Genomic DNA, 25896 nt, shown 5'->3' on the forward strand with positions numbered 1-25896 from the left:
GAAATCACACGCAAATAACTGCATATATAACTGCAACGGCTGAATGACAAACTGACATTTAATGTTTGCTACAGGCTACATTTTATCCTGTAATATTTGTAATGAGTGATTTAATGGCAGATGTGATGAAAGGAAGGACGTTTATGTGTGTGTATTTAGAAAGAAAAGCCAGGTTTTGATATCAATCATTGGCCTTGTTTTCACTGCTGCTTAGTAAAAACTTATTTCAGTGCAACGGTTGTGGAACAATTGATTTTTAAACCTTTTTAAATTCTATTTTAATGCCAGATGTAGCAAATATCATGTATCTCTCTGTCAAAGGCACAGCACTCTGAAACTGTTGAATTCATCTTGAGTATATGAAGTATTTTCCATATGCTACAACCTAATCCCAGTTTCACAACAGTTGCAAACAGAACAGTGAAAACTCAGCCATTGAGTAGACCACTTCACATGCTTTATTTCAGCACCCAAAATAATTAAAAACATCTTGATTTATTATACATGTACAAAATAAGTACAGAATCTTTCCTTTAAACCATGAAAGTGGGTCTGCTTCAATTTAACTTTTTTACTCTTTTCTTTCTTTTTTAAGAAACCCTTCGCGGAAAAGAAATCAACAAACAACAAAAACAAAAGGGTGGGAGATGTGTGCTGTTTTAGTGAAGAGGAGTTATCCACAGGGGCATACAGACATAAGGATCAACACTGAACACATGGGCAGGGGAATGATATTTAACCAGAGTCACTTGCTTTTATCTACAAAGACATGATTGCATGCATTACATCTGCAGTGATCACCTTTCAAAGGACTTCTGTCATCAAAGCAACACTGAAGAAGAAAACAATTGCACTGCATAGACAACAAGACAATAAGTCAATTTACTAGCACCAAAGGTTCTGCAGGCATTAGTGGCAACATTACAGTATGATAGTGATAGCTTCCCTATCAAACACCAATAACTGGACCTCATTGAATCGATAATAGCACCTTTGACCGTTGTTGATTTTCCCAATAGACTTGTTGTGTAAAATATACCCTTGTGTTTAACAAAAATTGGGGGTGACTTCTTGTATGAGGTAGCCATCAAGGTATCAAAATTAAGGTGAGTTTCTTTGTCTTGCTCTATTACGGGTCATTTTTTTCTGAGCCACATTCAGGTGTTTTTCATGAATTTAGAACAAGGAGACACTTCACACTTTTTACAATTTATTTAACACCAGAAAATGGTACATATCATTTGTTGTTTTCAATGTCCTTCCGCAGTGGTAAAAAAACGGCAAAAGTCACCTGTGTTTCATTGTGTGTGTGGATCTTTTTTTTTCAAACTCCAGGGGGAAATTTTACACAAGTATATATTATTTTCTTGTTGCCAGTGGAAACAAAAGATTCTTTTAAAGTGTCCTTGTGGTTGGTTTCGGTTGAAGTAGCAGTCCCAAAAAAAATGCTTCTCATGATTGGAAAAACACAAACACCGTCTTCAGTAGAGTGGTTTTAAGCATGTGGACCAATGGCAGCCGAATGAGTTTTGAATGCATAGAAAAGGATTTAGAGATGACTGCTAGAAAAAAAACAACAATTTCATGTCCATATTTCTTTCCTTTTTACAAGAAGCAAACTGGGCCAACTTCGACGCCAAATTCCTGATCAGGTGCACCAACATCCATAGGAGCAATGTCAATGATGGGCAGGCGGGATGTTTTTGATGTCTTGTAGTCGATGACTGTCTTGCCCCATGTGCCAGTGTGTGACTATGGAGGGAAACAAAGGAGAGCAAAGGTCAGAAACCATTCACGATTTGCTTGAGTAATCGAGTGGAGTTTTCTATTGCACTACTTCTACCTATTCTCTTTTCACATGCTTGCCAAGTTACAATCTAGAGTGCAATAAGGATCTGAAATTCTGCTGCTTCTCTAAAGGCAAGGCTGGGTGATTTAGCAAGTATAATTTCAAGTATAAGGGAAAGAGAGAGAGAGAGAGGGATCGCTCACCGTGCAGCCATCCTCGCTGACGCTGTATGTGAAGCGGCTGTTGCCCTCGGCTCTGATCTCGATGTCGTTGGAGCCCTGGAGCAGCAGGGCCTTCTTCAGGTTGCCGGTGGCGGAGTCCATGTAGGCAATGCTGTTCTTGCAGTGGTATGTGACGTTCTGAGAGGCCTGGTTGGACATCAGGCGCATGAAGGTCATCTGGATGCTGACGTCCTCAGAGTCGGCTCCATCGGTGCCATACTGGAACTGCATGGTGGGACAGAGAGAGGTATGGGTTTTTAGAATTCATATGCTGCTGTCTTTATCTTCTGGTCCATGGATTGGTAAGAGTTCTAACGTTGATTTTAGTTACTGCAACCAAAAGGTTCTGGCTCTGCTTTCTCACCTGGGATCCACCGGTCATGGACTCGCTGAACCAGACGTGCTTCTTCTCTCTGATGTTCTTGCTGAGGTACCAGTTCTTCATGGGGATGCTGGCCTCGGAGGGGTAGACGCAAGTCTCGCCAGTCTCCATGTTGCAGTGAACCTTGATGGCATCCAGAGAGGAGCCCTGGTTGGGGTCAACCCAGTACATGCCTGTGCAAATGCAGGAAGATAATACACAGTTAAGAGTTTGAAGCGGAGCTCATCCTCAGATCGCACCTTATTTCTTCTAGGGGCTCGATCAGTACATTGATCCGGGCCTTGTGCTGCACTCACCGCTCTTCCACTCGGGGTGGCACATCCTCAGGTCACGGCACATGCGGGCGGGGTTCTTCAGGGTACCCTCGGGGCTGCGGATGTTCTCGATCTTCTTAGTCAGGGTCTTGAGGGTGGTGTCGACCTCCATGTCGCGATCGCGCATCATGTTGGGGTCATCGGCGCGGTAGTGTCCGCCACGGAAGGGATCTGGGGCCTTCTCCTGAATAGGCTGGCTGACGAAGTCGAATCCGCTGCCGGGAGGTCCAGGGGGGCCGGGGGGTCCGGGAACTCCAGGAGGACCCTGATTGGAGATAGCAGGGGTTTACGTATTGCACTAGTTTCAGAGTGTGTGGGTGTGCCATGTGTGTATGGATGGGTATCTGGGTATGCATGTTTGTGACAAAAAGACATCCTAGTGCAACTTACAGAAGGTCCCATCTCTCCATTGCGACCACGAGGTCCAGGGGGTCCCATGGGTCCAGGCAGACCGTTCATGCCATCCTTACCAGGGGCACCATTAGATCCAGAGGGTCCCTATGGAACAAAAGCCACATGATCACTTATTAAGAGAAAACATCAATTCAGTACAGTTCCCCTTGCCATTTTATATATATAGTGCTGCTTATCAGCCTAATGTATAATATTGCTGCTTTCTGGGATATTATATGTTCACTCTATCATGATTGATTTGACCATTATTTTCCCTGAGCCAACGTAAAAAAGACTAAGAGAAAATGAAAAGAGATTCTCCAGGTCTCACCATATGGGTAGAGAGTTCATTTTTGCGTGAATGACTACTGCTAATGTGACTTGATTGTAAAAGCAGTTGTACTTACTCTGGGTCCAGCAGGTCCGGAAGAACCAGCAGGTCCTTGCTCTCCATGGGATCCCTAGAGGCAGATTAAGACGAAAATTGCATCACTAATTCAGAAAAGAGAATGGATGGATAGCCTATAAAGTCACCTGTATCACCTGTACCTGAACTAAGAGACTGTCTGATGCAGCATACTATAAACCTTTTGTAGTAATCAAAACTATATGAATTCTCCATAACGTGAGTTCATGCATTAGACATGAATGCAGGATGAGAAACAAACAGCAGCTAGCAATTAAATGTTTCCAAATTTGAGATGTGGCTGGGAAGTTTACCAGCCACTTTTATATATAACCAGCCATTGTTTGGAGGTCCTATTATATTCTAAACAGCTAGTTGGACAGCAAAATAATGAAAGTGGTGGGTAAAGGGGTAATGAGTGAAAAGGTTACTCACAGAAGGTCCGGGCAGACCCTGCATGCCAGTGAATCCTCTGTGTCCCTTGTGGCCTCTCTCTCCAGCCTCTCCAGCCTCTCCCTTGTCACCACGACCACCAGCAGGGCCCTGAGAGAAAGCAACAGGGGGTCAACATGTCATCCCAGGCTTGTGTATGTGTACGTATGCAAAGAATTATGTTATGTTTATGCATGTTAAGGGTTCGTGTGATGTAGTGCTGAACGTACAGCAGCACCACGGCCTCCAGCGGGGCCAGCAGGGCCAGCGGGACCAGCGGGACCCTAAAGGAAAGAGAAAGTGAGAAAATCTTAGCAAGTCTTCATGTGCGGATCACAATGATATTCAATGGTGAATGTCACTTAAAAAAATGTTAAAATGTATAGTCATACAACATGAGGATCTGCAGAGTTGTTTATCAAAGTAAGTTACATTTTTGAACTGGATCAAGATAAGCAGGTCTTAGTGATGGCCACTTACAGACTCTCCACGGTCACCAGACTTGCCAGAGGGGCCAACACCTCCGGGGGCACCAGGAGCACCAGGGGCGCCGGGGGCACCAGCAACACCACTCTCACCACGGTCTCCCTACAGGAGCAGCCAGACAGGGAACATCTCCAATGAGAGGTGGTGTCAACAACAACAACAACAACAAGGACAATGCTAGGCAGCTAATCGCTAACTGTGATGCTGTTTCTATAGGGAAGACATTTTGGTCAAACTGATGCTCTGTTTTTCACTGAGAATCAAACATAACAAGAGGTTTAATGATGAGAAATTCTTCAGGATGTAATAATAATTTAAAAAAAGTCTAGAGGAAGTCTAGCTTACCTTGGGGCCAGAAGGTCCATCGCGACCAGGAGCACCATCGTGACCAGTAGATCCCTGTGGAATAGACAGCCATGCTGGTCAATCATCACAGTGTTCAATGGCTAGCAACAACCTGCTGGATGAGCCATGGCTAAAAGGACTAATGATGTACCAATAATACAGTGCTAATACTAAATGTGTGTGTGCAGTACACAAATACACACAGTCTATTGTTCAGCCTCTACAGTGTGTCAGTAAATGTTGTGAAACTCTGAGACTGAGACTTGGTGATGAAAGTGATTCTGATTCTCATTCAGTACACAGCAGACTGAGGCCTCTCACCTCACGACCAGACTCTCCGGGAGCACCAGACAGTCCGGGGGGTCCCATAGGTCCAGGGGGTCCACGCTCGCCAAGAGCTCCAGAGGATCCCTGCTTTCCGGGCTCACCCTGAGTAAACAAAACAAGAGAGAGGTTGGTTCTCTGGCTGTGAGAGCTCTGAGAGGAACTAGAGCTTTACAAATACTTTCATCTCGTCATCTCTGTTAGCTTAGCAAGTTTTAGCATTGTCCCATTCACTGTAAAGCTTGTGATTGTCATTCTGTGGAACTTGGTACAAGTTGTCAATTCTTTCTCGACCAGTATCAGCAAGACAAATGTCTGTGAATACATTTTTGTCTGATTCTAAACATTTTGTGCTCAACCAACTACTCATTAACTGCCACCTATATAGTCAGAATTAGTCTACAGGGTATGGCAGGATGCACTCCAGCCATGGTGTTACGGGCACTGAGGGAATACTCACAGAGGGTCCGGGGAGACCAGGGAAACCACGCTCTCCACGCTGTCCAGGCAGACCTACAATACCACGCTGTCCAGCAATACCCTGAGGTCCAGAGATACCAGGGGCACCCTGCACAGAGAGAGGACACAGCCAACAGTTAGCCACTGTACTGCAGGCATATAAAACACTATAGCGCATTCTAGGTGATCAAAAGCCTTGACAGAAAGGGAATTTTAAGGGGGTAATACAGCAAGTATAGCTGCTCAACTATCATCTCCTGGGTACATCTATCGTGGAATTTGAGGGGGCACTCACAGCGGGTCCATCAGAGCCAACAGATCCCTTCTCTCCACCAGGTCCTGGGGGTCCAGCGGCACCAGCCTCACCAGGGCGACCAGCAACACCAGTCTCACCACGAGCTCCCTTCTGTCCCTCTTTGCCAGCGGGTCCAACGGGTCCAGGGGCTCCACCAGCTCCCTGCAAACACCCAAGTCAAGTCAAGTCAACCCGAGGTAGAATGAAGACTTTCATGTCGTCTACGTTTGGTGATTGCTGTTTAGAAATGGCCTCACAGGTGAATTATAAAGAAATGCTGGTCATTTGGACATTGGGAAACTTACAGCAGGGCCGGGGGGTCCAACTCTTCCAGCGGGTCCGGGGAATCCAGTAGCACCCTACACACACACACACAAATAGAATGAGAGGAGTCCATCTCCACTTCAAAATGAAACATGAAATAGCATCAGTGTGAAGTGTAGCCTTGAAGTTGATGTGATACTTACAGGGGATCCAGCACCACCGCGAGCACCTTTGGGTCCAGGAGCACCAGAAGGTCCCTGTTGACACAAACATTTATAAGTTAGACAGGAAATACAATTTGGGAAAAACAAATTGGGATGACAGTGGTGTAGTGACAGCAGGAGGTTGGCTATCTTATGTGACTGCTTACCATGACTGTACTGTGTCAGTGGGAATTAAGGTGAAATGTGGGCTTGGGCTCGACCAGACTACACCACCAGTTACAGTGGTTTGAGTTGCTTGGAGGGCCAACCTACCTGAGGTCCAGCAGCTCCGACAGGTCCACCAGGTCCAGGAGCACCAGCATCTCCCTTGGGTCCGGAGTCACCAGACTCTCCCTTGGCACCAGGCTGACCATCAGCACCCTGTGGTGGGAAGATACAAGGCAAGAAACGGTTCAAGACATGCTTTCTTCTTAGATGTTTTTCATCATTTAAAGCATTTGAATCTGCAGAAAAATGTCAGTGTGTTGGATTGAAATATAATGATGAGGTTCTTACAGGAGGTCCAGCGAATCCAGCGGGTCCGGGGGGGCCAGACTCTCCACGCTCACCCTGTTGGATTATGGGAAAAGGAGCATTAGAGATGAACAACACACAATGTTTCATCTATAGAATACATCCTCAGTGTGTTTTACAGCACACTGTTTTCTAGTGTTGTCTGGATTGTTTGTTTGCAGATGAACTTACAGGGGCACCACGAGGACCGGTGGGTCCAGAAACTCCAAGGGGGCCGCCCTCTCCCTGGAAACACACACACACAGGTGAATTAGCAAACCATCTGGTCAGTCATGGCCAGGGCCAGTGGCCTTGTCTACACAAGGTTCTTACACACACATTTTGTGCAAACAACCTTATGAAATATATAATCTGTGTATCAAAACAAGCAATTAGAGTATATTTCCACCATGTTCTTGGAGATATCTAAAGCAAAAGTATATTGTTATCTATAACAAAGGTATGGATGGTATAGATATCATATTTGCTTGTGTTTTCATCATACTCTTTGACATAATCATACGACTGTTTCCTGGATCAAGAAGAGGAATTTTTTTTTTTAAATGAACCCCTAGTTTATGTTGATGTGATTGAGCCTTGGAATAAACCTAACATTATATGTGAATAAAGACAGAGTTGACCGTAATCATGATAAAAGGAAGAGAAAACATCCAGAAAGATCATGAAAGTGAATCAATGAGATATTTAAAGGTTTAAACCAACTTGTGTCTGATCTCACCTTCTCACCCTGACCACCAGGAGGTCCGGGGGGTCCAATAGCACCAGTCATACCACGCATGCCGTCCTTGCCACCAGCACCATCAGCACCCTTGGGTCCGCCATCACCCTGGGAAGAGAGGGAAGTTCACACAATGTTAATTTACTTCCTATAACTGATGCTAGCTTTGTTGATATGAATAAAAATAGACCATCCTTAATTACAAGAGCCACACCCAAACAGGTTATTAGTTTATAATTGGGAGAATAATTATAGGACATATAGAACATCTTGACTTGCATACTTTCTGGTGAGCTACTCTTTTACTGGAGTAAGTTGAGTCAAATTTAAAGGAAGAGAAAATCTCTCATACTTGAATAAAACATGTCAGTACACTTTCCACCTCTGGCATTTCTTCTGAGCAATAGCTTTCATCTCAACAACCTTCATCACACCTTTTTACTGTGGTCTCTCTTTCTGTCTCACAAAGTCTGGAAATTTGAGATGTGTCTAATTTTAGAGTATCTGTTCACACATACAGCCACTCCTCTCTAGTCTGATCGCAACTTGAAATATGTGTTCAGCTACAAGCCAGTGTCATTTTGTGTCATGTACTGCATGCCACAAAATGTTGCTGATTGTACAATAATCTAAAAATGTTGCTGATTGTACAATAATATAATGACTAACATAATCTTTAATTCATTGCAAAACTTGATATGTACACTTCTTGTCTCCAGACATCACCCTAGAAGTCTAAAAAGACTAAATTATGGTGAAGTCTATAATTACAATCAGCACATCGACTAAATATCTGAAATGTATCATGCAACATATCAGGTGGTATATCCAGGTGAGATGAAGATCAATGGATCAAAATGTACATTTTAATCTTCTCATGTTTCATACTGAACCCGACCCTTCAGCTGGACACGCTCATGTGTCTCTGCTGCTGTAGGAGACTCATCTGACAGGTGGGATACTCACTCTCTCTCCCTTGACTCCAGGCAGACCGCCAGCACCGCGCTCACCGGGCATTCCCTGCATACCTGGGGGTCCCTGACCACCAGGGGCACCGCCAGTACCAGCCTCTCCCTGCACACACACACACACACACACACAGAAAGAGAAACAACGGCATTATTCTCCATTCATACTACCTGCTGCATGTGAACAAATCACTATCACTGGACAACAATGTGTATACAGTGTATCCTGTGTATATATACTGTGTAAGTGTTTACTGTGTGTTTAGAACTAATTTGTATCCAAGTCAACACTGATCATTTGAGGTCAATAGTGTTTTCATGTTGATCATGATCAGCTACAGGCGTGTGAGTGGATGGATATGGGAGAGGCAGATAGGCTATACCTTAGCACCATCGTTACCACCAGGACCAGGAGCACCACGGGCTCCAGTGGGGCCGGCGGGGCCGTTGGCACCGCGCTCACCGGGGAAACCTCTGTCACCCTGGAGGAGAGAAGGGACGCATGAGCCATGACCATCAGATAAACAGATGGAGGAGCGGTGTTTAACACGGACGCCCAAAATGGTGGATTCTGTGGCACAGATAGATAGTAGATACTTACTCTTGATCCAGATGGGCCGTGGGGGCCAGCCTCGCCGGGAACACCCTGACCAGGAGAGAGAGAGAGAGAGAGGAGTTATCATGAAGCTGGTTTACTGTGACAACATGCAGGATGTGGTTTGACTAGTGTGTACTATGACGTCTAGCATGACTGCCATGTCTGAACAAGCAGCTGAACGTTTCAACAGAATGGCTTATTACAGTAAATATCCACATCTGAATGAACTGCATGTGAAGGCCCAGTTTACATGCGGTAACAAGTTTTGGATATGAAACGAATTCACAAAACATGTGGACACTTACCTGCTCACCGGGCTTGCCAGTCTCACCAGTAGCACCTTGGGGTCCGGGAAGACCCTGCAGAAATAATAAGGGAAGAAAGTTTTGGGTTATAAAGTGGAATGGTGACACAGCTCAGAAATACTGTATATCAAGCGAGTAAAAGATGGGGCTCAGGTTGCTCTCAAACTTACCTGGAATCCGGGAGCACCAGCAGGTCCCTGCTCTCCCTTCTCTCCAGCAGGTCCCTAGAGAGGAAGGAGCAAACAACATGATAAGAAACCTGGGAACAGATGCTGTATTTTATTCAAGTTATGTTGAAATAATGCTGAAAAGATACATACACCAGGGCCAGAAGGTCCAGGAGCACCAACGTCACCATCTTTGCCAGGGGCGCCCTAGGAGGAAACACACTCCATTACAGACTCAGTCACATTATGGCATTTTAATTTAAATATCTCTTACAGGGGTAGAGTTGGATGATAGGCCAGTACTTACCAGAGGGCCAGCAGCACCAACGACACCTCTCTCTCCGGGCTTGCCAGCATCACCCTATAGGGAAAAGTCCACACTTACATCTTACATAATCACTGCTGTCACTTGGATGAAATGTAAGGATGTGCGTATGTATCATGCACATATGCTAACATTAATGTAAGGTCTATTTTTTGCATCTGAAATGAATAAAAGCAGGGGAGTGGGAGGTTGGGACTGTTTACTCACAGCAACTCCCTTGGGTCCGGGGAATCCCATAACTCCAGGCTGTCCTCTGCCTCCAGCGGGGCCAGGGGGTCCGGGGCGGCCATCTTGTCCAGAAATACCCTAAAGAGCATTGGAAGACAGAGGAATACTGAACATGTACTCTCCTATTGTGAAGAAACACATCGCTTACGGTTACAATCCATCTTTCTTGTATGAAACTATGAGTGAGTCTAGTCAGTCAGGACTTACAGAAGGTCCAGCTTTGCCATCAGGGCCGGGGCTTCCAGGGCTACCAGTCATACCCTATGGAGAGAAGAGTATATATGAAACAATGTGAAGCAATTCAGTGTGTATACAGACCAACAACACATGAAAGTCATAGCAAGTGTATTTAACAGTGCTGCATGCCTCAGTACACTTCAGTGGGTCTTAGTTACATTAGAGATGTTCCAAATCTCACCTTGGATCCGGGCATTCCAGGCTCGCCAGGGCGTCCAGCCTCACCGGTGGCTCCCTGAGGTCCCATTGGTCCGGGGCCACCGCGCTCACCAGGTCCTCCCTGTCACACAGGTGGAGAAAAGTCAGGTGAGATGGCCGCTAGCCATAACACTGAGCTCCGAGTGTTTAAACTGTAGAGTATGACCTCAGTGATCTTTGGTGAATTGGAAGGTTTGCTATGATTTCCTAAACATGAATTTAAACATGATATAGAAAAGAAAGAAAGAGTCTCTGACTTCATATTAGGAATGGAGTGAAGTAATGCAAATTGGAAATCCAGTAGGAATGCTCTTAATACTGACTGAGCCTGAACCAAAATTTTCAATTTAGTCCTGACACGGTTGAGAAATCCTTGAGTAGATCCGTCAACTCACCTTGCCACCAGCAGCTCCATCAGCACCAGGGAAACCACGAGCACCAGGGGCACCCTAATGGAACAAACACACACACCAACAATGTCACTCAGTGGGGTGGAAAGCGCTTGACTCGCTCCTGTAGGCTGAATCCCCCTGGGAATTCAACATACGATGTTTAAATTACAAGATTTCAAGATGGAAATCTGATTTATATTGATCAATTTTTATGTTTCAGCAATTTGAGTTGCTTCCTTAACAGTAGTGATGCTGAGAAAGAATTCTTTCGGTACTATGGGATCAATTTGAGTGTAAGCTTAACATCATGGCCCTTCCCATTATTATTTGAAATAGCTGCTCCATGGTTTAATAACTCTGCATGCATCTCTTTTGGCTCGCCCTGGGTTTGACCCCACAGCAGCAACCATGTGTGTTTGATGTAGGTGCTGAGAAAGAGGAAGTAACGTACGCGCTCTCCAGGGACTCCACGGGCTCCAGCACCACCAGGCTCTCCACGGCCGCCTCTCTTTCCCTCCTCTCCAGAGGGGCCGGGAAGTCCCTGAACTCCAGCGGGGCCCTGGACAGGACAGCAAGTGAGGAGAGACATTTAGAGAAAAGGCCAACAGCAAATACAGCGTATGTGTTAAGTTATTGCCAAATATCAATACAAGGTCATTGTATTTTAAAACTTACAGGCTCTCCCTTGGCACCAGGCTCTCCCTTAGGACCGGGGTTTCCAACATCACCCTGTGAGCAGAAACACACACATTCAGTTTATGCTGTCAGGTGACCCTGGGTCTCTAATGCTGAAGAACAGTGTGTGTTGATACAAAGGCTCATTGAATGCCACTTTCTACTCACATTGTTACCCTTGGGACCGGGGGCACCGACACCACCCTGGGCTCCAGCGGGACCACGAGCTCCGGGGAAACCGGGGGCACCAGCAATACCAGCAGCACCCTATGGAATGCAGAGGTGGGAGTCACGACACTTTATCTGCAGAATTTGTAGATGCGAGTGTGATAAGCAGATCAATGCATGTGATACTTACAGTAGCACCCTTGGCACCAGCAGAGCCATCAGATCCGGGGGCACCCTGTGGTGAGACAAAGAAAAAAACATTTTTCTTAAGTGTCTGCCTTCACAGATTTTAGTGCAAAATAGTTTAAAAATACTATAGAAATGATACACGATACAAGTGCAATGCCAGGGAGGTAAAAGAGAAGACCTAAGTCCAGCATATACTCACAGCGGGTCCAGCAGCTCCAGCAGGTCCGGGGTTACCAGGCTCACCACGGGCTCCCTGGGGTCCCTCGTTTCCACGGCCTCCCTGAGGACCACCCTCTCCCTGTCAGGGGAAACAAACAGCTGCACTTTAGTCACAATGTCACAGAAAACTGCAATTTAATATCATCTGTGCGTGTGTGTGTGTGTGTGTGTGTGTGTGTTGGTAAATCAAAAATGAATAAATACTAAATAACAAAACTTAGTAGCATCTCACCACATCGACACCAGGACTGTTTATATTTGATATAGCAGTAAACTGTTGTACAGAATATCACTCAGTATACAGTCCATGGGTTAATTCACTGTAGTTGGAGGAAATGAGGGAGTGATTATCTTCTACCACAGTTTAATAGCTTTTCAAGACATAAAAGCTTGTAGTGGGATTGTGAAGGAGTCACAGTAGGGAGCAGAGTACCACTCCTAAATTCAATTTTCCAGTTTATTTGCAAGAGGCTGGGTGGAGTATAAATGAAGGAAGAAATTATAGTGCATATACAGGGAGTATTTTTGTTTGTTCAAAGCAGGTAATTATGCCCACTTTCTGTCTGCTGTCACATCGCAAACTGCTTTCCCTACTCTCTTCCTCAAGGCTCTTGCAATGTGTATGAAGGATATATGATTATATAATAGGTGAGAGTTGCAGAATGCTATAATAGCTCAAAGGCCCGCAGCAGCACAGGGAAGGGGGCAGCAGAGGCGGGTACCATTAGAGGTGTGCCGATGCCATCTGGTGGTTACTGTGTTCATCTGTGCTGGGGCAAGTAGCCCCCTTTCAATTTTGCAATATGCTGGCTGATGGCTGATGGTGGGGAGTGGAGAGGAGTGGAGATATTGGGGCTGTTTATTCATCTGATCCAGGTGGATGCTGATCCTGGCTATGCTGCTGAAATTTCCCATAACTCAAGTAGGGTCACATTGCCCCTAAACCATGAGGGAGTGAGTGTCTCCAATCTTCCTACTACTAATGCTGAAGTGGGGAAACAGTGGGGCAGCTGATCAAGTTCAGCAATCAAGAGCAACATCAAAAACCTCAGAATGAGCTCGATGCTGTCTGAGTCAGGTGGATGACACAGGGGGCTGGGGCTAGTGAGGAAAACGACTGAATGCTGCAATTTGAATGGGTACAGAATACAACAATGCACTGCAATAATCAGTTAATTTAGACAGTGAGAGAAACGGTAAAGCAGAGAGGTACTGTTGGACTTTACATAAAGGCAGTTCACACAGACCTACCAAGCCATTTAAACAGCCTAGTTTCAGTTAGATGGACCAGCTGTGGTCACATTTGTTGGATGAGGAAATGGCTTGTGTACTGGGAGACTCACCTTAGCTCCAGCACCACCGGGGAAACCAGGGGCTCCAGCAGGTCCGGTGGGTCCCTGGAAGAGAAAGACACACGATGTTAACAAAAGTCTAGACTGAGACAAACTTGATGCAGATGAAATGGCACAAACGATGAATCCTTCCATTTACAGAATGTGTTTGGTACCAAAACAACAATGTATCAAAGCTTTTGCTAGAGCATTTGGTGTTGATGTCACCAGATGATTTTAAATTGGTGATGTAGACATACAATATGCAATATGGCACCTATATAATGAATAATACTTACAGGGGGTCCAGCAGCACCAGTGTTGCCATCGTTACCACGAGCACCCTGCACAGGATAAGGACATTAGATCAAATTCATGTTTTCAGAATTCAGCCTATATAGGTAGGTAAGCTTTAAACAATAGCAAGTGATTGAACAACATAAACTGTGTCATCTTGCTTTTCTCTAGCAATCTAAGGTGTTCTGGTTAATTAATGGGATTAAATAGGAATAGGTCCAATGTTAGAGGAGTGTAGCAGTGCTTACAGCAGGGCCAGCAGCTCCGGGGCGGCCTCTCTCACCAGGAAGACCACGAGCACCCTGGGAAGGAAGACAGGAGAGAGTGGTATTAGCTTGATGATGAAGTGCTAGGACATCATACATTTCTTAAGTTATACTGATGCCTGATATCCTGAATGATTGAGATGAGAGAAAGACTTACCATGGCTCCAGGAGTACCGTTCTCACCAGAGGAACCAGCCTCCCCCTGTAGACAAATACAGAAGGAACAATGAGCTCAAAAAGAAGTATCACCATTGGAATGACTGTAACGTTTCGGTACAGTCTGAAACGTTGTAAGCCTCAGTATTCCAGCAAGGGATTGCGATTTGGCTGGCAGCTGATGTGGAGTTTCCTGCACTGGTGATCAGAAACTTGCTATCTTACCTTGGGGCCAGCAGGTCCAGAGTCTCCCTTAGCTCCATCCAGACCGCTGAAACCCTGGGGACGAAATCAATCAGCATCATTAGGTCAGATGCCACTCATAACGACATCACAGAAGCAGTTGAAAATGGTTACGTTGGCGTCCATTGGTGCCCTTTTCTACTCACTCTGTGTCCCTTGATGCCGGGGAGTCCGGGGGTTCCGGGGAATCCACGAGCTCCCTGCAGGAGGAGAGGAAGAACAGGAGAGATCTCAGTAACTCATCTTCAGAAACAACATGCTTATTCTTCTTCTATGATACATGGTAACGTCCTATGATAAACTCTGAAATGGGGGTTTCCCTATACAGAAAATGTGTTGGAAAATGGTTTGAAATAGTTTAACTACTTGAGGTGTGCTTGACTGACTCTCAAAGTGTGCTTATCCGTGTGTGTGTGTGTGTGTGTGTGTGTGTGTGTGTGTGTGTGTGTGTGTGTGCATTTGTGTGACCTAGGTCGTCTCAGGATAATCTCCTTTAACATAAACGCCCATATTAGATCCATTTTTGGCTGACCTTTCCCTGACCTTTGCCGTCTGTGGGCAACACTCACCTGGGGGCCAGCAGCTCCGCGCTCTCCAGGGCGACCAGCCTTGCCGGGCTCACCCTGTGGGAGACACACAGGGAGGTTAGTGAGAACAGATCAGTGTGTGGAAGCAACTATTTACACTACAGGCACCAAATACATCATTAAAAAAATCACAGGCTAGAATATATGATATATATTTTTCTTTGGTTTTTCAGAACACATCAACATGTTGACATCCTTGATATAGCAGAATAACTGTTTGGGAATAACAAAATAATATAACCTACAAGCTACATATATTCTACTGTATGTGTTAAGTGTTGGGAAGTGTAACGCATATTTTTAGCCATGTACTTATATAGGTAATGTATGAATACAATTATACTGAAACTGCATACTGCATTGAGCTGTTAATTTGTAAGAGATGACTGCCAGCAGATCCCAAGGATGGCATCATAAACAGAGACCGATAGAGGAGAAAATAATCAGCAGATCACTTACATCATCTCCGTTCTTTCCAGGGGGGCCACCGGGACCACGAGAACCCATGGGACCCTAAAGAGACCAAGAAATGACTGGATTACTAAGTGAATTCATGTAGCTGTTTATCTGTCTGTGAATATGTTCTTTGTGTGTGTGTGTGTGTGTGTGTGTGTGTGTGTGTGTGTGTGTGTGTGCGTGTGTGTGTGTGTGCCTGTGTGTAAAGAACAGGGGGTGAGGAGGCATTTGTCATTGACAGTAAGTGATGTGTGCAGATGTGTGTCAGTGGGTCAGTGAGTACAACCGGAAGTGGAACAGGTATAATCAACAGGTATTATCAAGTAATGTAGAACTAAATAGATTGGGTAGCTTCTTTAGTAAGGTGCAAACAGCTGACATTTTCACACACACACACACACACACAGCATCTTCATCACAGTCAAACCATAGGAAGCGTTTATGTAGTCGAAGATTTTGTATACTCACAGAAGCTCCGGGCTCACCAGGCTCTCCTGGGGGGCCAGTGAAACCCTGAGGACCCTGTTGGACATCAAGAAGAGAAAATTAATACAATATCTATCAATATCTGTGTGATTTCATATATCTGATGTAAGAAAAATTCCCTCACTGAAGACATTTAAGCTCAAAATCTGTACAGCATTTGGAATATTCTACACCAACTAACTGTAACTATCCTGCCATTGTCTGAATGTGCAGCTGAACCGACATGTAACTGATAAGGAAATACTTACAGAGGAGCCAGAGGGTCCAGAAGGACCACGGGGACCCATAGGACCCTGTTGACCAAGATGAGAAATAAGGCTTTAGATTCTATTTATCTGTGACAAGAGTGACATCACACAACAGATGATACATAGAGGAGCTACACAGAACTGTAGCTGCATTAGCTGGGACAGTGGTGTTTTAAAAGTACAACAAAGGTGTGTGAATACAATGACAACTAGCACCTGACTAATACATCATCACTTAATTAGACAGAAGCTTTTCAAATCTGCTAAGAAGTCTCTTATTTCAACAGATACGTTGAAATTAGATGAATCAGGACAAATACCATATGTACAGTACAGTACACCTTTTGCATTTTTAGCAATAAAGGTTGTCAGTTCTTAGTTTACGTGGAGAGAGAGCAAAACATCCATACCATTGGTCCAAGAACAGCTTGGCCGCCGCTGGATTTGGATTGATCAACGTAGCTCATTTGAGGAGAGAAGTTCTGCAGAGGGAAGAGGAGAGAATTAGTCATTGAGCTTTGATTTAAACTGTTTTGTAGATCAATGAAGGACCATGCAGTGGAGGAACGATCTACATCAAATGATTGTTCTTTAAGATGTTCATGGGGTAATATGGCACAAAAACATCACATGGGACACCTAAAATGTGTTCTTTTCTGACTGTTACTTTGCACTTAAAGTGAGTTCATTCATTTAATGGGAAAGTTTTGCAGCGTTGCCTGAACCATTATGCTTCTCCTGTTTCAGCAGTGGAGTAAAACTTACAGAAGGAAATCACATATCAAATCCCATAGCACAGATTTAGGAGGGAACTTAGAATTTAGACAGTATTCCAATATTGTAAGAGTCTCAATAAACAGGTTTGTGGGTTAACTCCGCAGACCTAAACCTGAGGAGCTGTCTGCAGTCCCAGTGCTGAAGCCAACAGGGAGGAGACTCTCCTTGCCTGCTGATCTTTTTCCCTCCTGCTCAGTGAATGATCATTGATATAACCTCGTGGAAACAAGGAGCGGCTTTCCTGGACGTGGATTAAACTGAACCCAAGCTTGCATGCAGGTATCTCCTTTGTAAAGAGATTTTTTTCAAGACCAGGCTTAATCCCCGACTGTGAAACCAGCGCTAGACTTCCTGGGTGTTTTGACGTGGAGGTACTTACTCCGCCAAGGCCAGGGGGGCCAGGGGGTCCAGGGGGTCCAGGGAGTCCAGGCTGGCCGGGGATCCCATCATTGCCAGGAGGACCAGGAAGACCCTGAAGAAAGAGACAGGCAGACACGGTCAATTTCACATTCATTATTTCATTCATCGATTTATTGTTACGGCTAATCTGTCTTGGAGGAAAAATGATGGCTCATAGTATAACCAACATATATTAGACCATGTCATTTCTCTGTAATAATTATTTATATTGACAAATTAGAAATGAGTCAGTAGTGATTGTAATTATACGGTACAGACTGTTTAAATGTATATTCTCTAATGTAATTCATTTGCTTTTTGTTTTAAAATATCATTTTTCCTTTTTTCTGTTATTCTAAAGAACTTTAAATGATGTTTTCATGTTGATTTGACCTCTATAGTTGATTTAAAAAAATAATAACTCTAGTAATGCTTCTTTTCAATCATGAAAGCTCTCAAAATGTTTTAAATGAGTGAATTTTCAATTTTAGTTGACATGCTACTTGCTACTGTTTCTTAATATTTAATGTGACTTGTGTTATTTCTTCATGTATCAATCAATAAATGTTCATGTGACCTTTGAACTTTTAATGACCTGTTGACCTTTTGACCTATACATCAAAGGTCATTGGGACAATTACATCACAGCAGATTCATCAGGATTGAGATTAGTTTCTAGGGGTACAGACAGCAAAGATGTGGTGTAGATTGTTTACATTTTCACTTATTTAGTCAGTAAAAAGTCTACTATGATATAAAGTAAAAACTGTCTTACTTAGAGAGGTTAGAAAACTCATGGAAATATAAATTATCAACCACATGCAATGCAGCAAATATGTATGACTTGTACTGAAATCTTATATTATGTGGACTGCATGAGCCACTGTGAGTGTTAATGAAAACTACACAATACTCAACATAACAGACAACCAACTTGTCTCCAACAGGAAATAATGATATTGAAGAATATCTACAGTATCAAGCCAGAGTCGCTTCAGCTTTATTTCTTGTCTACAGTCAGTTTGTACCTCTATTTCACTGTAGAAATTCTGTAGAAGGTATAATTTTGCTCGAAGAAGAGCAGACTGAATAAAAGTGTGAGTGAAGTTGAAAATTGAAAGTGAACAGGAACCTACCCTGTCTCCCGGGGGGCCAGTGTCTCCCTTAGTTGGCTATGGATAGGCAGAAAAGGGGAGTTAGGCTTTGCTGCAATGTGTCCTTCACATTATAAAAACACTTCTGCAAAGTGCATCATGATACACATGCAGATGTAATGACAAACTAAACCAAACTGGGCTATTTTAGCATGTCCAAACAGGGTTTTTTTTTTCTTTTTTAATTAAGCCCACATGATTAACAAGCATATGAATTTGAAAACCCTGACATTCACAGATATCACATCCAAGTGAAAAGCAAAATCCCTCACCTCGGTTGGCACCTGGGGTCCTACAGGGCCAATGGAGAAGGAGAAAATGTCAACATCCCTTCAACATATTTACAACAGACACAAATCATAACTTCTGACATTTACAAAACAATGTAACCCTATATTAAGGTGAGAGGGTAGGCCTGTGCAGTTTGTGTTAGGCCTACCCTGATATATCAAGGCTACATATCCATAGCAGGGCCAGGCTGGTGGTCAGGGTTAGTGAAACACTGGGATTGTTGATTTGAATTGTAGCCTAGCTGGTAAATCATTTCTGCAGCATAGAAGGTGCAAAAAAGCATCTAGGCTATTAGAAATTTTGTTTTGGGAGGAATGTGACATTATGTGTAAGCCCTGCTAGACCCTGTGGTGTAATCCTACAGGTAGGTCTGCTGGGAGATTACATATTCATTGTCAGACTTCGCCAAAGGGCAGGTGTAATCCGTCTTTAAATGAATAAATAAAAAAAAAAGAACTGAATACAGGGTAAATCCAAAGCGTTTCTTTTCTGAAATTAAATCCTCAAGCAAGCGGTAGGCTTAGGGCCTCAAGTCCATTTCTGGCCAGCAAGCCCCATGGTAAAAAAAAAATGAGGTGCCTCAAATGAACTGGGAGGCACTGGGTGGCGCCAAAATGCTAAATCAACCACAGAGAATGGAGAGGGGGATGAAGGAGGAGTACCATCGTCAGGGCAGATAGGGCAGCACTCTCCCTCGGGGATGATGGGGTCGGCGCAGTCGGAGGTGTCCTCGCAAATCACCTCGTCGCACATGACGGTTCCGCTGTCGCACACGCAGATCTGGCAGGGCTCGGGTTTCCATACATCCTTGTCGTTGTACGACTGTCCTTCCAATGTGCAGCTGCCGAATGTGCCTGAGAAGAGGAGACCGCGGTGAGCTTGGTGACACTAGGTAAGAGTGAACGACCATAGAGGGAACTGACATCGAGGATAAATTGTTGGATTATAAATGCTTAAAAACGACATAGACCGTCTCTTACTGCATCATTAAAGTGGCTGACAGTGTATATAGGTAGGACCTACTTTAGCCTTGGCTACACCTGCACAGGTGTGCATCACATAGGAAACACATGCCCAATAGACCTGGGCTATACACTAACCAAGCCCTACTGTCACATGAAATAAGAAATGCGATATGAACAGTCCTACCACTTTTGCGCTTAAAAATGGAGAGACCCTAAACCAATTAGCTCTGGTCCTTTTCGGTAGTTTTAGTTTTTCCAACATACAATAAGTCTGGTTATATTTTAGATCAGTTCTTCAACAAATGTGATGAACTGTTGGGTCTTCCATCTCACCAGGTCAGCACTTCAGCTGGGTGTGCCAAAGTCTGGGAAACTGGGTTAATGGGCAATGCCAGTGTGCCAAGGTCTTTGGAAGTGTTGGGTGATAAGAATGAGTCATGACACGGAAGAGACCTCGGAATAAAGCGGCACTAGTATAATGTAACAGTACCTGCCTACAGCAGCTATTAAAACGTTATCTGGGCCTGTATAATGTCAGGTCTGAGGCCTTGCTGCCAGATGGGACTGGCTTGCATCACCAGTCACTTTCCAACATTTCTGCACAGCTGTGGTAAGATTTGTTTTTCCAGAAACCCACTAGTGGAAAATGGGAGAAAATGGCTTTAATCATATTTTGGGCTTTTGCTGGATGTGTGGGTTGGGCCTCAGAGGTGGGAGGATCGTGGTCTGGAGGCTGGATCTACAATTCCAGTACTTGCCACGGAGTGGCGCTATTAACCTGCGAAAAGAGCTCCTCCACACACCCTCCACTCTCTGGTGATTAATTGATGTCTAGACAATTTCGCAGTCGACGTCAGAGTTCAGAGATTTTCCATTGTGATTTTATTAGTTAACTAATTCCAGTTTCAGTGTATAGAATTGTTGGTTAATTAAGTATAACTTGGTCATGTAGCCTTATTGGAAAAGTTTGAGGGCTAAAAGGGATAAAGCCTATGCATTATCATTTTTTCCCCAATCTCCTCAATCAGCTTGATCTATCTGTTCAATTTTGATGCGGTTATAGTGGAACTTTTGAAAAATCTAAATGCTATAATCTACAGACTTCGACACATCTTTGTAAATGAAGATGTAACTTTTCTAAAGTTGGTGATAAAAAACTGCCTTGCAAACTATTGACTACATATAATTAAGCTTTCATCAAAAGGACCTGGCAGTTTCCAAGTGTTTTTAAAGCCTGTAGTCTGCTTCCACTCCCTTTGAACCCAGTGTCCTCTCATTGCGCATCAAAGATTGTGCAGCTGCTGAAATTTCCCTCGCCCTGGGAAATGGATCTGCGCTCTGACAGGAGGACGCACTGAACATGTATTTGCACGTCAGTGAGAGCAGAAAACAATACAGATCCCGTTCTATAAACTCCTATCCACTTCCAGATCTCCAAAAGCATCAGAACGCCTCACTGTAACATTTGTCACCATCACTGCCCATTACTCAGGTCTCCCGCAGAGCAAGATCTCTTCCAAACAACAGAAAACTGCTCAGCATCCTTGCGGGCTATCCAGAGCTTGAGGGCGCCACTGTCCCAAAACAAGTCAAATCAATGTTTGAAAGTGATACTTACCATCATCCTCGCCTTGACCTCTCGCCAAAAGCACTGTTGCGCTGAGCAACAGCGCTAACCGAATATCCACAAAGCTGAACATGTCTAAATATTAGACATGTAGACTCTTTGAGGCAAGGGGAATCCTGTTTTTCTCCTCAGACACCACTCATACAAGTTAGGGTCCGGTCTGTGTAACTCCAATCCAGACCCTAGCAGAAACTCCCTACTGCCTAAACAAATGGGTAAGCTTGGCTTTTATATGCCAGAACTTTTGGGGAGGTCCCGGGCGCACCAGATAACTTGTACATGTTCAAGTCACAGAGTCCCTCCTTCATCACTCGGAGGGGCCGTCTTAAAACATGTCTAACAAGTTCACGTTTCAGCTCAAACGTGGATGTGCAGTCATCATTAACGCGCCGGCCCTGCTCCGTTTAGACGCGTTTTATCATCTTCAGCTTTTCATGGATTTTCTCAATTGAAACTTTTGATGGGGTGTGCTGTCTTTCCGGCATCCAACCTGATGCACTGTGTCGCCGAGTTGCTTTTTACTCTTTTGGACTTTGGGTGTTTTTATTTTAGAGATTTGTATGTCTTCATTAGGCCTACTGTATTGCTTACTGTATCAAGGACATGTAATTCTAGTAGAGGACTAGTTTGATTTCGGTTTTGCAAGAAGATTGGAGCCGTGGTTTGTTTTAAGGCTTATATTGTGGTCAACTAGGCTTAATGGTTTCTTTGAAGAAGAGTTCTGAATATGGATGTTGCACGACAGAGTATCAATTAACGCAAAGTGTGCGCACTTTACGCATGGAGATGCAAACCAAACGGAGATTAAAATGCTTATTCCCTGGATCATTTGCAGATCCTTTTTGATTTGTTTGTTTTTAACATTTAGGCCTATTGATTGTACATGATTTGCTTTATACCAGCAATAAAAAGCATCTATCCCATACAGATATTCTTTGGACAGAATCCTCTAGACGTTATGATGTATAAAAACTATAAATACAGTATGTTGGTTTAGCTCTGGGCCTGCCAGCCTTGTGAGTATCAAGCACCTGCACTTGTAGGATCCACACCTTTGCCTCATGGTAGTAGTAGCCTATATGTAGTAGATCCAATGTGTTGATGATGAAATATAAGTTTATTATTTGCAATTTTTAACATATTCTATATAGTGCCATTGGCCAAGCTTGAATCATAAAGCATGCCCATCATGAAATGTTAATATATTCACAAGTATTTCATTCTTTTATGTTTCCCCTGCGTTTTGGCCTTTCCTCTATCCTTTACCCTTTCTGAAAAATAAAACGCACCAATACAACCTATAGTGCACACTATTCTGTCATTCTGACCTGGTTTCAATCACCCCAAATGACCCAAATTGAACAAAGTGAGTTTAATTTCATGCACAAAAAATCCTGTATTGAAGGCAATGACATTACATGCATAATCCACCTTTTCCAAATCAGGCTTGGCCCTCCTATCTGCATGATGTTAGACAGGGAGGGAGCGAGAGAAGAAAATTTGGCAGCTCCACAAAGCACTCTGGTTACACTGTGGACACGTTGCAGCTTCTACAACTATGGCCCAGTCTGACCTTTCATTTGCTCCCTTCGTTTGTCTTTATTTGACACTCAAGCCAAGAAACTTGTCCTGGCTTCACTAGTTGAAATCAATAAATGATATGAACATTAGACGTTTTACATTAAGAACAAATTGTGGTCATGAGAAAAGTACTGAAATATTAGACTGCTGATGTAGGACAAGTAATCCAGTAAATTACGGGATCTATTTTTTTGACTGGATGTTGAGCACAAAGGTTCATAGGAATGGTTTCAAAACACTATATAACCATTTTGGAAAACTTTTGTCACCTGAAATTTATCAGCCAACATTTCAAAAACATGATTCTATTCACAAGAACATAACTATTTTTACGCAAATCTCTTAAGATGACTCATAACATTACCATTAACCCATAATGATTTCACAATGATTTACTTTGATTTTGTAAAAGAAGGTGTAGGCTGCATTTCTTCATATGATGAATAACTCTTTTTGCATGAAAGTCTTTATACAGCATGTACAAAAGCATGAAGTATGAAAGCATCTGATTTGTATTTTATACATCACACCTGTTTAATGGGCTGAACTAGAGAGCCTTCCCACATCATCATGATTTATGATTCAAAGAGTAAGTGCACAAAATATCTGTTAGACAAAACCCATGCTGACGTTTATTGATGCGTTTGAAATATCCCTGCATGGTTTTTCTGCGTCTCTGATGACATAAGCTGCACCTCCACATGTGAGGATGCACACAGTACAACTGTTATCCAAGGCTTCAGGTTAGCTAAGACTTGTATCATTTTTTATGATGAGGCTTCAGCTGCAGGGAAAATGAATAGTTTCCGGGGAAACTATGTGGTTAGTGATTTTGTCTGTGCTGAGCAGGTATTTCTTAGCATCTGTTCCTAGTCTAATGAAAGCTGGGTGACGGCGCTAACACCTGCCATTAACAGACAGGCAGCTGTCAATCTCCATTTCAATGCCTCTTTACATTTTTTCCTTGTTCTCTATAGGGTGTTGCGGTGCACCAGGGTTTATCAAATTTTATGACACATGCAGTTCTGCTGGAGGTTTAGGTTGCCTTCGCCTAACTGCAGGATATGTTATGATATGCATCTTTGCTGGTACAGTAGATTCAAATAAATACACAAGTAAAACCTACACATAAATAGACTGTTTCTAAATAGATTTAGAAAAAGCAGTGGACATACCTTTTTACCCACTGTAGCTTTCGCTCAGCACCACTGTGCTTTGTAGATTATCTCATATTATCTATGTTTTTGGTTTTATCTTTCATTTCATCTCTATCTTGCCTTTTAAATAGTTTTGTGCTTCTATGCCTTGTTTTCTTTGTAATATTTGACTGTTTCACACCTTTTCTATCATAGTCAAATCAGGACAAGTGTATTTATCTACTTCATCACAAGCATGTCTCAAAGGACTTAACAGAGAACAAGCCTACCTAGATCTAACTAATCAACAATCACAGAACAAAGTGATGCAATACAGCATGCAACAAAATAAAACAAAAGGAAACAAAACAAAGCACAAGACAGAAAATAGCATGTTGAAGAGACATAACAGGCCTATCTGTCCTACCTAGCTGAGCCTAACCTTTATAAGGAAAATAAAATGGAAGAAACCTTTGGCGGGCCAGTTCAAAGAGGGATCCCCCACCGGGACGGCTGAGCGTGCAATAGGTGCCGGGACAAAACAATAAAAGGGACAATAACTTGGACAATGACAATGATATAAGGAAGCAGATAAGAAGGAGAGAAACATGATGAGGCAGAAAGATGGGAGTTTGGCCAGCGCCGGCGTTCATTCCAGGTAAAAGATGCATGCAAAAGGTGCCTGAAAGAGAGGAAAGACAAACAGACAGCCACACACACACACTCAACCGCACTACGCACGACCCACACACGTACACACTCACACACACAGCAGAGAGGCAGTGAGTGTAATGATGCCAAAAAACCATGATCGCTTCCCGATCATGGTCTTTTTGATTCAAACTTTTTTTAACCACACTATAAAGCACCTTGACTTATATAGATAGATTGACTGATTATTTTTATGGTTAAATTGCTACTTATTAATCACTGTCACTGATGGCTGTTGTGGTGATTTAGAGGGAAATTGTGTCATTTGAATGATTGAGACATTATGTCTCAATAAAGCATTTTACAATGCCGCAACTGACTGTCTTGGGTGCGAGGTGAGGAGGCTACAAGACACCCAATTCCTGTGACTATTTTTTTTTCCAACATTTACTCTTCCATCCTTCTCTGCTCTCTCCTTCTCTTGCTTTTTGAAAAAAACATGAAATGAAAATAGGGATGTCCTGCTGGGTCCTGTTGTTTGTCAGAGAGGAAGCTCATTTGATAATAACTGTGTCAGTGTGCTATCTCTGTAGTGATAGTGGTTGTAACAAATTGTTGGATGGATGAATGGATGGATGCATGCATGGATGAATTTATTATGGTTTTGAAATTGTTACTTTAACCTTTCTTTATTGTTCTCAGTGTGTAAAGTGTGTAAAATGCACTTAAAATGCATTTGTTTAGATGAGTGGATGAATGGATGGAATCTGCCTGTCTTTTGGACAATACTCTTGTACATTCTGAGCGACTTTCCATGAGTGAACTGAAGCTGAAGCTCACAGGACAGTGTTTAAATAGAACTGGTAATTTTCTGGTGTTTGCCTTGGACTCCAGTTGCTGCAATCTATAATATATTTCTGTGGTGCGTCTCTCAGAGTTCAGACTGGTGGTTTGGGTGGAAGCACTCTGAACAAGATTATGGAGTTTCAGCTTTACTTCTACTACTGAATA

At 43.4% G+C, this 25896-nt stretch overlaps 1 protein-coding gene across 1 annotated transcript; it reads right to left on the bottom strand.

Moving 5' to 3' along the window:
- Nucleotides 1–1197: 1197 nt before the first annotated feature.
- col1a1b (collagen, type I, alpha 1b) lies at nt 1198–21711 on the bottom strand. Its single transcript, XM_078290959.1, has 51 exons — nt 21509–21711; nt 19588–19779; nt 18907–18926; nt 18617–18652; nt 17461–17553; nt 16715–16786; nt 16305–16349; nt 16039–16092; nt 15574–15627; nt 15097–15150; nt 14674–14727; nt 14510–14563; nt 14286–14330; nt 14111–14164; nt 13865–13909; nt 13578–13631; nt 12215–12313; nt 12017–12061; nt 11827–11925; nt 11659–11712; nt 11435–11542; nt 10987–11040; nt 10575–10673; nt 10364–10417; nt 10136–10234; nt 9911–9964; nt 9757–9810; nt 9607–9660; nt 9437–9490; nt 9135–9179; nt 8917–9015; nt 8532–8639; nt 7566–7673; nt 7019–7072; nt 6830–6883; nt 6587–6694; nt 6314–6367; nt 6152–6205; nt 5847–6008; nt 5553–5660; nt 5090–5197; nt 4769–4822; nt 4418–4525; nt 4168–4221; nt 3941–4048; nt 3507–3560; nt 3097–3204; nt 2689–2971; nt 2375–2565; nt 1993–2235; nt 1198–1752 (listed from the first exon to the last, which is right to left on the bottom strand). The coding sequence occupies exons 1-51, from the start codon at nt 21588–21590 to the stop codon at nt 1606–1608; spliced, it is 4347 nt and encodes a 1448-aa protein (XP_078147085.1). The 5' UTR covers nt 21591–21711; the 3' UTR covers nt 1198–1605.
- Between the last annotated feature and the right edge of the window lie 4185 nt (nt 21712–25896).

Source organism: Centroberyx gerrardi, chromosome 20, assembly GCF_048128805.1.
Source record: "Centroberyx gerrardi isolate f3 chromosome 20, fCenGer3.hap1.cur.20231027, whole genome shotgun sequence".
In the NCBI taxonomy this organism is placed as follows: domain Eukaryota; kingdom Metazoa; phylum Chordata; class Actinopteri; order Beryciformes; family Berycidae; genus Centroberyx; species Centroberyx gerrardi.

Coding starts and splice junctions, on each gene's coding strand:
- col1a1b (XM_078290959.1), bottom strand. CDS start 21,590: ATGTTCAGCTTTGTGGATATTCGGTTAGCGCTGTTGCTCAGCGCAACA. Junction 11,041..11,434: donor GTGGAGTCCCTGGAGAGCGC/GTACGTTACTTC, acceptor TTGTTCCATTAG/GGTGCCCCTGGTGCTCGTGG. Junction 4,222..4,417: donor CTGGTGACCGTGGAGAGTCT/GTAAGTGGCCAT, acceptor TCTTTCCTTTAG/GGTCCCGCTGGTCCCGCTGG.